General features: G+C 44.5%; 1 protein-coding gene across 4 annotated transcripts in view; it reads left to right on the forward strand.

Annotated features, from left to right (window-relative positions):
* LRCH2 (leucine rich repeats and calponin homology domain containing 2) overlaps nt 1–13,384 on the forward strand; it is a 263,804-nt gene that overhangs the window by 97,842 nt on the left and 152,578 nt on the right. For all 4 annotated transcript variants that reach the window (XM_030209796.1, XM_030209797.1, XM_030209798.1 and 1 more), the window contains exons 6-7: nt 9,713–9,846; nt 10,200–10,287. In XM_030209796.1, the coding sequence (XP_030065656.1) occupies nt 9,713–9,846; nt 10,200–10,287 (222 nt within the window). The remainder of the gene's footprint in view (nt 1–9,712; nt 9,847–10,199; nt 10,288–13,384) is intronic.

Here is a 13,384-nt window from a genome sequence, read left to right on the forward strand (position 1 = left end):
TAGGGCCTGTGTAGGAGGGAGGATAGGACCTGGGGGGGAGGGGTTGAGGGATTAGAGTAAAGGATTGGATCAGTGACCCAGTGGCTGCAACCTGGAAGTTATGCGAGTGTCAGCCAATATTCAGTGTTGGCACCCACATAGCTAAGCGATTAAAGATAGGACAGCCCTTTTTGTGGTCTTGTCTTGCCTCTTCACTATTTGGGCACCAGTACTGGATATGGTCTATGATCACATAAATTTTGGTTCCTCCTTGACTCCACCCCATGATTGCCCTCCACTCCTTGGTGGGTTTTTTTTTTTAAATGAATGGTTAGAGTTGATATTCTGCTGTATTGTCCGGTTAAGTTCCATTGCATATCGGTGGCTGGCGTGCTCAGCATAGTTTAACCTGCCAAGTTAAACCCTTTTGAATATCAGGCCCTTTATTTTTAACTTAGGATGAAGTAATGTAGTACTTGTTAGTCTGTTTTAAAGATTAATAAAAGAAAAAATGGAAAATGAGGTGATATCTTTGTTTAAATATCTTTTTTTATTAGACTAAATGTTTTGACTAGCTTTTGGAGGCCAAAGCCTTCCTTCTCAGGTTAAGGCACTATACTATAACAGCAGTATACTGTCCCAACCTGAGAGAGGAGATTTTGGCCATTGAAAGCTAGTAAAAAAAAAATGAATTGCCTTATTTTCTATTGTCTCTGAGGACAAGCAGGCCATATTCTCACATGTGGGCTACTAGAGCTTTTAGAGCACGTGCAGCATCCCCACTGTTTGCACCCAAAGTTCCTGCCTAAGGTTGTGTTGGAGTTCCATCTGAACCAGTCAATCATTCTTTCCCAAACCACATGCCCATCTTGGCGAAAGCACACTTCTCACCTTGGACTGCAAGTGAGCATTGCCCTTTTATTTGAAGCGGACTAGGCCATTTAGACAGTCCACCCAGCTTTTTTTTTTTATACCAACAGGATGGGAGTTGCCATCGGGAAACGTACAATCTCCAGTCGGCTGGCAGATTGCATTTCATTCACTTATGCCTGTGCTGGGCTGGCTCTTGAGGGTCATGTCAAGGCTCATGATGCCAGAGCTAATGTGTCGGTAGCCCACTTGCCTTGAGCAGAATACTTGACATGATAGTTGGTTTGGAGGAACAGTTCTGCAGAATTTGTTTGTGTTCTAGAATCCAACTTCAACCCCCTAGGCCTGTTTTGTTCAATTCCAGGCTGCACTCTCATCTAGTTGCATATAGTTTCAGGTAAATTACTATTTTTTCCTCACTGTTGCGAGACCCAGTTGACCTGTGGTGGTTGTTTTCTCAGTGAGCCTGGTAGCTAGGGATTCCCACATGTGAGAATATGGCCTACTTGTCCTTGGAGAAAGTGAAGATACTTACCTGTAGCAGATATTACTATTACTACTACTACTACTACTACTACTACTCATTTCTATATTATATGCAGGTGCTATTTGTGTCCCCAGAGGGCTCTCTACATTAAAATATGATTGAGAACAAAAATTAATGTACCATTTCATTATTCATGTTCCACAGGAAAATAGATCATTTTAATTCCTGCAGTTGGCCAGGGGTAAGCGTAACAATGTGTGCACAGGTTTGTAGAATTAGAGGCGTGTGTTTTTTAAGACCTGATAAAATGCAAATACCACTGTCTTACAGCATTCCATGCTGTTTGCGGAAATGCTTAATGGCTCCCCTCCCCCCCCCCCCCCAAAAAAAAAACTTGCAAATAGAAAAAATGAAATGAGTTTGAAGGGGGGCAGACTCAAGAAAAATGTCAGGAAGTATTTTTTCACAGAGAGAGTGGTGGATGCTTGGAATGCCCTCCCGCAGGAGGTGGTGGAGATGAAAATGGTAACGGAATTCAAACATGCGTGGGACAAACGTAAAGGAATCCTGTTCAGAAGGAAGGGATCCTCAGGAGCTTAGCCGAGATTGGGTGGCAGAGCCGGTAGTGGGAGGCGGGGATAGTGCTAGGAAGACTTATACGGTCTGTGCCAGAGCCGGTGATGGGAGGCGGGGATAGTGCTGGGCAGACTTATACGGTCTGTGCCAGAGCTGGTGGTGGGAGGCGGTGCTGGTGGCCTCCATAGCCCCATTTAGCTACACCACTGCTTTTACCACCACTTCTTCCGGGAGGACAATTTCTGTTGCAGAAAGGACTGTGGAAGACAAGAAAACTAGACTGAATCCTGAGATTGTTGATGACGTATTACTCATCCACAGATTTATTTTTATTTTTCAATTTGTTTATTAGGTTTCAATAGTCAGAACAAAAATACATTGCCCCTAAACTTCTTAATCTAGTTGAGAAACTCACCTACCACTACCTAGAACACGAGAAAATTAGTTAGATGAAAACATTATTAACATTACTATAGTCCATTCCTTATCTTGCCATAAGTTACATGCATCTTGGCAGGTTGCTGTCCTTTCTGCTAATCTAGAAATCCCCCCTCCCTATCCCTCCCCCCCTCCCTCTTCTATCTCCCTCCCTACCCACCCCCGCCCAGGGAAAACTCTCAGGGAATTCCTCTCTCATGTCCAAACATCTAGTTTACATATTCAGGATGCGTCCTCTGCCCTTTGAGGGAATAGTCTGCCAGAATGGTGTCCAGATTCTATGAAAGTCTTTCTCCGTAAATTTCCGGTCTCCTGCACCGTCTGCCATTTTCTTTTCAAATCTCATATATTCTATCATCAGGCAACGCCACTGCTGTAATGTTGGCTCTTTATTTGTAATCCATTCAGTGAGAATCAGTTTTTTCCCCACCAGTGTGGCCCTATGAGTAAAACTCTTGAAGCCCCTAGGGACAGGACACACCAATCTCTGTCGCCCAAACAAAGTCTGGGGTCCACTCTTCCAGGTTGCCCCCCACATCTTTGATGTCGATTGTATGAGGGAGTTCCAGAATCTTTGGACATCAGGGCATACCCAAAACATGTGTCCGAGTGTCGCTCCCTCTGCTCCACATTTGGGGCAAGCGCCATCTGGGGAGATTCCCATATGGAACGCCCGTCTTGGGGGGATGTGTGTTCTCATTACTATTCTGTATTCCATTTCACTGTAAGTGACCATCTTGGATGAATTGTGTATCTTACATATAAATTCCTGTATGGCTCTTGATGTCAGGTTTGTGTCCAATTCTTTGTTCCATTTTTTTGATAAAGTCTCATAATCAGGCTCCACCACCATATCTCTGAGGTGTCGATGGTGCATTGTCAGGGATACTCTTTCCTGGGATTGTAGGGAATAGGCTGACGATAATTCCTCCTGCACGTCCTCCGTAAGACATTCCCATGGTAGACTTTTGATGTAATGTCTCAGTTGCCAGTAGTGGAAACGATCCATCGATTGGAGGGAAAATTGTGCCTGCAAGTCTTCAAATGACCTCGGTTGCCCGTCTGCAGTTAAAGCTTGATATAGGTACACTAAGCCTTTACCCTTCCACCTGCGAAAGGCTCCATGAATAGTGCCTGGCGGAAATGCCGGATTATCACAAATAGCCAGAAAAGGGCTGACCCTACTTTTGAAGTGGTGATATCTGCACACCCATCTCCACACTGCTCTCGCCACTGGTAATATATGTGATTGTTGCAAGACCCGGGGAACGGGTCCTCCTCCCACGTGCAGCAGGTAGCTGAAGTGTATTCCTTGTGTTAGGGTCGTCTCCAACGGAGTGTCCGAAAATTCTGAGGTTGCTCTATACCAATCCGAGATATGGCGCATGCCACTGGCCACAGTGAGGCATCTTATACTTAGTAGACCCAGGCCACCAAATTCTCGTGGAATTTGCAATATTGCAACTGAAAGTCTGGCTTTGCGCCCTCTCCACAGGAATCTTTGTATAAGTTTATTTAGACGTTTTTCATCTGACTGTTTGAGAAAAAGTGGTAGGGTCTGAAACGCGTACATCCATTTGGGTGCAATCAGCATGTTATAAGCTGCTATTCGGCCCATTAAAGATAATGGAAGGTTCTCCCAGAGCCGCAATCTGGTGCGGGTTATCTCAAACAATGGTTCCACATTTTCCTGATACAGTCGCACTAAGTTCTTCGGAATGATGGTGCCCAGGTATCTTATCTTGTCATCTGCCCTTGTTAGAGGTCCGTCCACTCCCGGCTGCGCCCTATCAGAGTAGACCTCCATGACCAGGGACTTCTTAATGTTTAGGGTGAATCCCGAGAGTTCGCCAAATTCCTGTATGAGCTGCAACATATGTTTTTGGGAGTCTATTGGACGTGTAGTTGCAATCAGCAAGTCGTCCGCAAATGCTAGTGTCTTGATGACTGTGCTCCCCACCCCAACCCCAGGAATGCTGTCTGTTTTCTTTAAGGCCCTCAGTAAGGGTTCTAGGGATAATATGAACAGGGCCGGGGACATAGGGCAACCCTGCCTAGTGCCTCTGGCAATTTCAAAAAGCTGCGCGCTCACTCCATTCACTAACACTAAAGCTTTCGGCTCCGTATACAGTGTGGCTATTGCGTTATAAAACCAACCCCCGACTCCCATATATCGCAGGACTGCGAACAGATATCTCCACCCCACCTGATCAAATGCCTTCTCGGCGTCCAAGGCATATAAAGAGGCTGGTGTTTCCGATATTTGAGCTGTGGACATAGCCAATAGAAGTCTGCGAACATTCCTAGCTGCCTGCCTAGACCGAACAAACCCCACTTGCTCCTCTCCTATTACCCTTGGTAGTATCTTGGCTAGTCGGTTGGAGAGGATCTTCGCTAACATCTTTAGGTCTACGTTGATCAGGGAGATGGGTCTGTAAGAATCTGCCTGATCAGCTGGTTTCCCGGGTTTTTGAATCAGTGTAATGGATGCTGTGTTTTCATGTTTTGGTAGACGGCCGTTATCAATCGCCTGTTCATAATACGCACTTATCACCGGGATAAATGAGGTGGGTAGTGCTCTATAAAATTCTGCAGGAAACCCGTCTGGTCCAGGTGCGGATCCCATGGGCAGTGTTTTTATTACCTCCTGTATTTCTTTGGCCTCTAAGGGTGCTTCCAATTCCTCCTGTTCCCCCTCAGTCAATTTTGGCATCTCTACCTCTTCCAGGAATTTTTTAATCTGTTCTTCATCTGGATCTCTACCTGCTGTATATAAGGAAGCAAAGAACCTGGTGAGGATCTGGGCTATTTCTTCACTCTTATTTTGGATTTGTCCCCGCTCGTCCTTAAGTGTCAATATTGGACGGCGAGGGCCCCATGCCGTGAATAATTGTGCCAACATTTTCCCTGATCTGTTTCCATATCTACGGAATTTATATTGTTGGGAAGCTAGGTATTTTTGCCCTCTCTCGTGTATTAAGGCGTTAAGCGTTACTTGAATGGCTTTCAACTGCTCTCTTGTCTCTGCGGATGGTTGTCTAATATGTTGGGCCTTTGCTTTTCTTAGATCTTGTTCTAGTCTTACTATGGCGATTGTCTGTTTTTTATTTTTGGCGTGCACATAAGCGATTATCTCACCTCTTATAACAGCCTTAGCAGCGCTCCATAACAATTCAGGTTGTCCTATGTGCTCTCTATTGTTTTGAAGGTAATCTTCCCACTTTTGTCTAAGAAATTCTCGGAATTCTTTATTTTGTGAAAGATAGCCTGGGAACCGCCAATTACGGGCCTGTTGGTAAAAATTTGGCATCTCCATGTCAATCCAGACTAACGAGTGGTCTGTGATCTCCTCTGGTCCAATTGTGGAAGCCAGGACCCAGGGGAAGGCCGGTTGGGTAATAAAGATATAATCTAGCCTAGAATATGTTCCATGGGCCCGTGACAAATGGGTGTAATCGCGTTCCCCTGGGTGCAAACATCGCCATGTGTCTATGAGGTTAAGGGCTCTTTGAAAGTAAGAAAGGGCGTGCGCTTTGGGTCCCCTTCTCGAAGTTGCCCCTGGGTTTGAGCAATCCTCACCAGGATCCATAACCAAATTAAAATCTCCCAGCACTAAAAGGTGAGCTGACCCGTGTAAGAGGCACACCCGCACCAAATTTGGGTAAAACTTCGGATCAAATGTGTTAGGTCCATACACCCCCAATACTAGCAATTCTCTTTGATGTACCCATAGCCTTATCAAAATGTAACGCCCATTTGGATCCGCTTCTACCACCTCCGACTTTGTGGCTAGCCCCCTGCGAATCAACACTGCCACTCCAGCTTTTCGATCCCCTGACGACACAGCATGAACCTCTCCTACCCACTGCCTCTTTAATTTATCGTGTTCCTCGGGCGTGAGCCTGGTCTCTTGTATGCAACCTATATCGACCTTGTGTCGCCTAAGGCTTGCTAAAATTTTTGTTCGCTTGATCGGGGTGGAGACACCTCCTACATTCCAGGAGGCGAACCTTATAGACCTAATATTAAGATTTTCTTGCTGTTGTGTGCTCTCTAGCGCTTCTTATCTGTGATCTCCTCGGGCGCCCAGCCTCGCCCAAGGGTGTATAATTGCCTATTCCTTCCCAGATCCCCCCTTGCAACAAAGGGCTCATCTCATCTTCATGACCTACTCTGGACACCAGGAGTGATTCCCTTATTCTTCTAATCTGCTTTCCCTTCTGACTATCAAATCTTTCCCTTTCCCTATCCCTCTCCCCCCCTCCCAATCCCTTCATTTCCCCTCCAGTCTCCATTCTATCCCCCTCAGATGTCTATCAACAGAACAGTGGGATCAATGACGCGAGGTCTCCCCCTCCCCCTTCTACAATATTTTGATTCCCCCATACCTTCATTGAAAAATGGCAAACTCTCAGGCCCCAGTTTCTTTTCTATTTTTCCTCCTTCCTCCTCACTTGGGCTTGCTCTGATAGCTATTGGAATCCATAATAAGGTTTAAGTTCTCAGCCATCCAGTCTTGTGCTTCTTTTGGAGAATTAAAGGCATGCCATTTACCCTGTTGATTGATCCGCAGAGTGGCCGGGTATGTTAGCATGAATTTTTGGCTGGAGTCTGCTAGTTTTTGGCACACTTTCCCATAGGCCCGTCGTCTCTCTTGTAAGGCCAAGGAGTAGTCCTGGAAAATCTTAACGGGCGTTCCTTCAAAAGTCAGCGAGTCTCGTTTCATTCTCGCTCCTCTCAAGATTTCCACTTTATGAACAAAGTTATGAACTTTCACCATGACCACTCTAGGCCGCAGGTCAGTGTTGTTCCTCCTACCGACTCTATGGGCTCTCTCCAGGCATACTGCTCCAATACTGTCCGTCAGCGCAAATTCCGTCTGCAGCCATTTTTCTAGTCTACTGGATAATAAGCGATCCGGTACTGTTTCTGGAACGCCAATTATACGGAGATTGTCTCTTCTTGATCGATTCTCGAGGTCATCCAGCATTTGTGATTGCTTCCTCACTGTCCGTTTCAAGTCTTCGAGCTCTGCTGCCCTTCCGGTCTGTTCGTCTTCGGCGGCTGACACTCGCTGCTCTAATTCCCCTGTGCGCCTCGTTGTGTCCGCCAAAAGGCTCTCCACTGCCGCTAGCTGACCTGAAAGCTGCTGCAGATCTGGTTGCAGGGCTAGCTTCACAGCCTCCGCCAGTTGTTGTAATTGCGGAGGGGAAAACATCACCGCCTGCCCATCCGGCGAAGCGCCCGCCGCCATCTTGGGATCTGAGATGCGGGGCTTGTCCGCCTCTTTCTTCCCTGTTTTCGGTGGCATTTTAGGCTCCAATCTTGTAACAAATTGGTCCATGCACTCGCGGATCCTTCTTATCGCACTCGTTCGGTACTGGGGGTCAAATCGGCACTTATAAGCGATGCGGGGGAGGGTTCGGCCTAAGAGAGGAGCTTCTCTGCTTCCGCTCCTCTCAACACATCACGTGATCCCTCATCCACAGATTTAAAAATCATAGTGCTTCATAGAACATACATAGCAGGGTTGTATTTTGTCCTCCTGGACATTGTAACAGGGTAGATTAGGGGTAGGAGAAGCCAGATATTGTTGGGGGTGGGGGGCTATTTCAGTTGCTCATTATATTTTCTATTTGTGGTTTATAAACAGTTCAAAATATTGATTCTTTTTGTACTTTAATAGAAAGATTTAAGTATAAAATCTTAAGTGTTCGAGGCTTGTGCAGATGAGGGCGGGGATGGGAAGTTTGCCCCCCTGTCACTCTCTACTTTCTGCGCACTGTAGCTGTATTTTGCTGAGATTTTGAAAAGAACGTTCTCTTTACCATTTGACTCGTAACCACTCGCCTCCACCTACCCTCCTCTCTTCCTTCCCGTTCACATTAATTGATTTGATTTGCTTGCTTTATTTATTTATTTTTTTTGTCTATTAGATTGTAAGCTCTTTGAGCAGGGACTGTCTTTCTTCTATGTTTGTGCAGCGCTGCGTACGCCTTGTAGCGCTATAGAAATGCTAAATAGTAGTAGTAGTAGTAGTTGTGGGGCGGGGATAGTGCTGGGCAGACTTATACGGTCTGTGCCCTGAAAGACAGGTACAAATCAAGGTAAGGTATACACAAAAAGTGGCACATATGAGTTTATCTTGTTGGGCAGACTGGATGGACCGTGCAGGTCTTTTTCTGCCGTCATCTACTATGTTACTATGTTTTGTGGATTTTACCTCACCCCGTCATTCATATCAACTCTGGTGGTGCAGAGTTCGGATTAAATAAATGCCACAATTTTCAAAGATTCTTTTACAAATAAGTTATTTTCTCAGTGGCGTGACTTGTACTTATTTTTGTACTTTGAAGAATGGCACATTTTTCTCCTACTTATAGGAAATTAGGATTAAGGTATAGGCAAACTAGGCACTAGTTCCCAAAGGTTTAGGACGAGACCTTTCAGATATGCAAATTCAGTGGCTTCCAAGGCAGATGTGCACCCTGGTAAGTCAGCTGCTGGCATAAAGAAGTTGTATTTTTTTTTTTTTTGGGGGGGGGGGGTCCTGACTGTTCTACCCACTCCCCTGTGCAGTGGAGGAAGAGTTCTTAAGCAGCACAGTTTTCTTTCGCAGTCAAAACCACATGGAGCCCTGTTTTCTGTTTGTGGCTGTTTTAACATATATTTATGTTAAGATTGGGGGTTGGTGCAAAACATCCTTTTTTGTCTAAAGCCCAGAAGGGTTAATTCTGCTCTGGTTCAAGGTATCAATGACAGACTAACGGAGTAGAATGAGTACATGTGAGTTCACACACTTAAGCTCTGGAACACATTGCCGGAAGATGTGGTAAAAGCAGTTAGTGTAGCTGAGTTTGGAAAAATTCCTGGAGGTAAAACTCATAAACTGTTAAGGTAAGCAACATGGAACCTTGCTACTGTTCAGGATGCTGCCAGGTACTTGTGCCCTGTCTTTGGCCACTATTGAAAGCAGAATAGGGCTTGATGGTGCTTTGGTCTGACGCAGTATGGCAGTTCTTATATTTATTTACACTACTAGTTATTATCTGTGTAACTGTGTACTGCGGAATGACAAAAAACATGCAGTTGCTATACAAAACTACAGTATTGCCAATTCAGGTTAAAGAAATGAATGAAGATATTTCTTAGTTTAGTTCATTTGGTAATTTGTGTTACTGATGTAATTGAAATTTAACTAACATTTCTTCTTAAGAAACACCATAAAATCAAATAAATATATTAATCAGTTTATGGAGTTTTTAAGTGATGAGATCAAATTAATAGAAAAATTGTGTAAAGAAAATTCTTTGTTATAGAAATACACAATGAAATCATTTTTTCTTTTTTTTGTTTAAACAGATATGTTTAAAGGGTAGAGTACACATATTTAAATTCCTTTATATTCAAGCATGCTGTAGAATAGATAAAAAACCTGATTCTTTGGATCTGCCAACTCTGGGCAAAAGAATCCCATCCCAGCCACTGACAGACAGGTAATTCATATTTCTGCATAAGGACTTTGTTTAACAATTATTGAGTAGAGTGTTTTTTGTTTTTCCTGTAATTATGAGCTGTCTGTTCTTTCATATTAGCTGTGTTGTCTTGAATGACTATAAATGTAGTGTTTTATATTAAGCTTTTCAGGAACCTGGGTAATTTGAAGGACCCATAAGACCTTTGAGCTAGTTTTCAAAGAGAAAGTACCTGGGTTGAAAATAGTGTTAGTAGCACCTGATGGTACCACATAGTTTTGAATCTAGTTTGTTCATTTTTGTGATAATATTTTACATTTCCTATTGTAAAGAAAGTGAAGGATCTTACTGTTTCATTTGCTCTTTGCATACAGCATGGAAGACTTTTATCCCAATAAAAATCATGGCCCTGACTCAGGCATTGGCAGTGACAATGGGGAAAAACGATTATCAACTACTGAAGTGAGTTGTTGTCTTTTTTGTTGTTATTGTTAGGTGATTTAGAAGTAGGGCCTTTCATTTTGAGTGACAGAAGTCCTCTATATCAAACAGTTTAATCTCTAATTTTCTTACACTAAATTTAAATAAAGATATCTTAAGAATATGGTTTTCTATAATTTCAGGGGCCTTTTTACTAAAGTGTGCTGTTTATTTGCACTTAATTTGCCTTAACACCAAAAATTAACATACCTAAAGTGCAAAGGCTATACACTAATTGTTGAGGCATCTTCTGCATTCATTCCATTTTGTCCTTACTAGACCTCTGCCTACTAGCGGATGTAGACAGAGAAAAAGTAGTTCTTCATGATTTTGCCCTTTAAGAGCAATGTGCATGCGCAGGAAATCAGTAGTGGGTGTCACACCATGCAGGTTCTGGGCTGCTTGCCCTCTGTGAGCTCCTGAACCAGTTTTCTGGTCATGTAGAGCTAATCTTTTTCTGGATTAAATGGAATCTTAAAAAAAACCCCAAAAAAACCCACAAAGCAAAGAGGAAATACTTCGATGGTTCTGAGTACTTTTCCTCTGTGGTTCTAACCGCTCACTTTTCCCTGTAAGATATTTTGAGGTCAGGTGGTTCTCAGACTGGGCAAGCAGGTCTGAGGGTAGCTTCTGATCATGTCAGTGGAGCGAGGGGTGCTTTTTGTACTCCTGCCGGAAAGGTCTTGACAAGTCAGCTTGTGTGGTATAGTAGGTTTCAATAAACTATACGTCTGCGCGACTGCAGAATGCAAAATTTGCACAGAATTCCCCAGCTGCACAGGATTCACCATTTTTGCATAGCTCTGAGGGAAATTTTAAAATATAAATAATGCAGGAGTGGGCCACGGTAAAGGCTGGCTGGTTGGCTGCCCCCCTCCCCCTGAGCCTCAGTGAGCTCTCCCCAGCCCATGGTAAAGTAAGGAAGGAAAGCTGGCTGGACGGCCCCTATGCCACTGGCCTTCCGAGCCTTGGTGGTCCCTCCCTGGGTCTGCCTTAACGCGGCCTTGTGGTCTAGTGGCTTCTGGGGACAGGAAGGAACTCCACTCTTTCCTACCCACTGCATCTGCTCTCTGACCAGTGCTGTCGCTTTTTCAAAATAGCTGCCAAGAGTTCAAGTGGTAAGTCTCTCCTCATGCGTTACAAGACGTATGAGGAGAGACTTGATGACCTGAACCTGTATACTCTGGAAGAAAGGAGAAACAGGGGTGATATGATACAGACTTTCAAATATTTGAAAAGTATTAATCCGCAAACAAACCTTTTCCGGAGATGCGAAGGAGGTAGAACGAGAGGACATGAAATTAGATTGAAGGGGGGCAGACTCAAGAAAAATGTCAGGAAGTATTTTTTCACAGAGAGAGTAGTGGATGCTTGGAACGCCCTCCCGCGGGAGGTGATGGAAATGAAAACGGTAACAGAATTCAAACACGCGTGGGACAAACATAAAGGAATCCTGTTCAGAAGGAATGGATCCTAAGGAGCTTAGCCGAGATTGGGTGGCAGAGCCGGTGGCGGGAGGCGGGGATAGTGCTGGGCAGACTTATACGGTCTGTGCCAGAGCCGGTGGTGGGAGGAGGGGCTGGTGGTTGGGAGGCGGGGATAGTGCTGGGCAGACTTACACGGTCTGTGCCCTGAAAAGGACAGGTACAAATCAAGGTAAGGTATACACAAAACAGTAGCACATATCAGTTTATCTTGTTGGGCAGACTGGATGGACCGTGCAGGTCTTTTTCTGCCGTCATCTACTATGAGGCTGCTGCAGGAAGTCTACGGCCATTTGGAAGAAGCGGCCGTACTGGCCCAGAGCAGCTGCAGCGGGCAGGAAAGAGTGGGGTTCTTTCCTGCCCCGAATTGGTACTCTCGATGCAGCTCCTCCTTATTGTAGCTCACTAGTGAGTGTGGGTGGCGTCGGCATTTAAAAAGGAGATAGAGCAGCTTTTAAACTAGAAATGGGGGGAAGGCCGACAGTCGCTCAAAAGCGCATGGTTCGGGAAAAGGTATCTTGCAAAGATACCTCACAAACAGGGAAGATAGGGTTTCTGGATAGTGAGGTTACACAACAGACCGTGGTAGGCCAGGTGCCCTCAAATACAACTAAAGATCAGACAAAAGATGTCAAATCAATAGTGTCAGGTACTAAGCATCATGCAAATAAGAACAACAAACATACTCTGAAATGTCTATATGCAAATGCTAGGAGTCTAAGAAATAAGATGGGAGAGTTGGAATATATTGCACTAAATGAAAAATTGGATATAATAGGCATTACTGAGACCTGGTGGAAGGAGGATAACCAGTGGGACACTGTCATACCGGGGTACAAAGTATATCGTAATGATAGGGTGGACCGGATTGGTGGAGGGGTAGCATTGTATATTAACGAGAGCCTTGACTCATATAGATTACAAATTCAGCAGGACACAAATCACACCTTTGAATCACTGTGGGTTGAAATTCCATGTATAAAAGGGAAAAAAAATGGTGATAGGAGTGTACTACCGTCCGCCTCGCCAGGATGAGCAGGTAGACACAGAAATGATAAAAGAAATCAGAGACGCGAACAAAATGGGCAATGTGATAATAATGGGTGACTTCAATTATCCAAATATAGACTGGGTAAATGTAACATCGGGACACGCTACAGAGATACAATTCCTTGATGAAATCAAGGACAGCTTTATGGAGCAACTGGTGCAGGAGCCGACGAGAGAAGGAAAAATTCTAGACTTGGTCCTTAGTGGAGCGCATGATCTGGTGAGGGACGTTATGGTACTGGGGCCGCTTGATAACAGTGACCATAATATGATCAGTTTTGACATCGACCTTGAAGTAACTGTACACAGAAAGTCAAATACGTTAGCGTTTAACTTTAAAAAAGGAGACTATGATAAAATGAGAAGAACGGTAAAAAAAAAACTTAGGGGGGCAACTGAGAGAGTAAAAACTGTACAACAGGCGTGGACGCTGTTCAAAAATACCATCCTGGAGGCCCAGGCCATACATATTCCGCAAATTAGAAAAGAAAGACGGAAGTCCAAAAGACACCCGGCCTGGTTGAAAAGTGAGGTGAAGGAAGCTA

Source organism: Microcaecilia unicolor, chromosome 7, assembly GCF_901765095.1.
Source record: "Microcaecilia unicolor chromosome 7, aMicUni1.1, whole genome shotgun sequence".
In the NCBI taxonomy this organism is placed as follows: domain Eukaryota; kingdom Metazoa; phylum Chordata; class Amphibia; order Gymnophiona; family Siphonopidae; genus Microcaecilia; species Microcaecilia unicolor.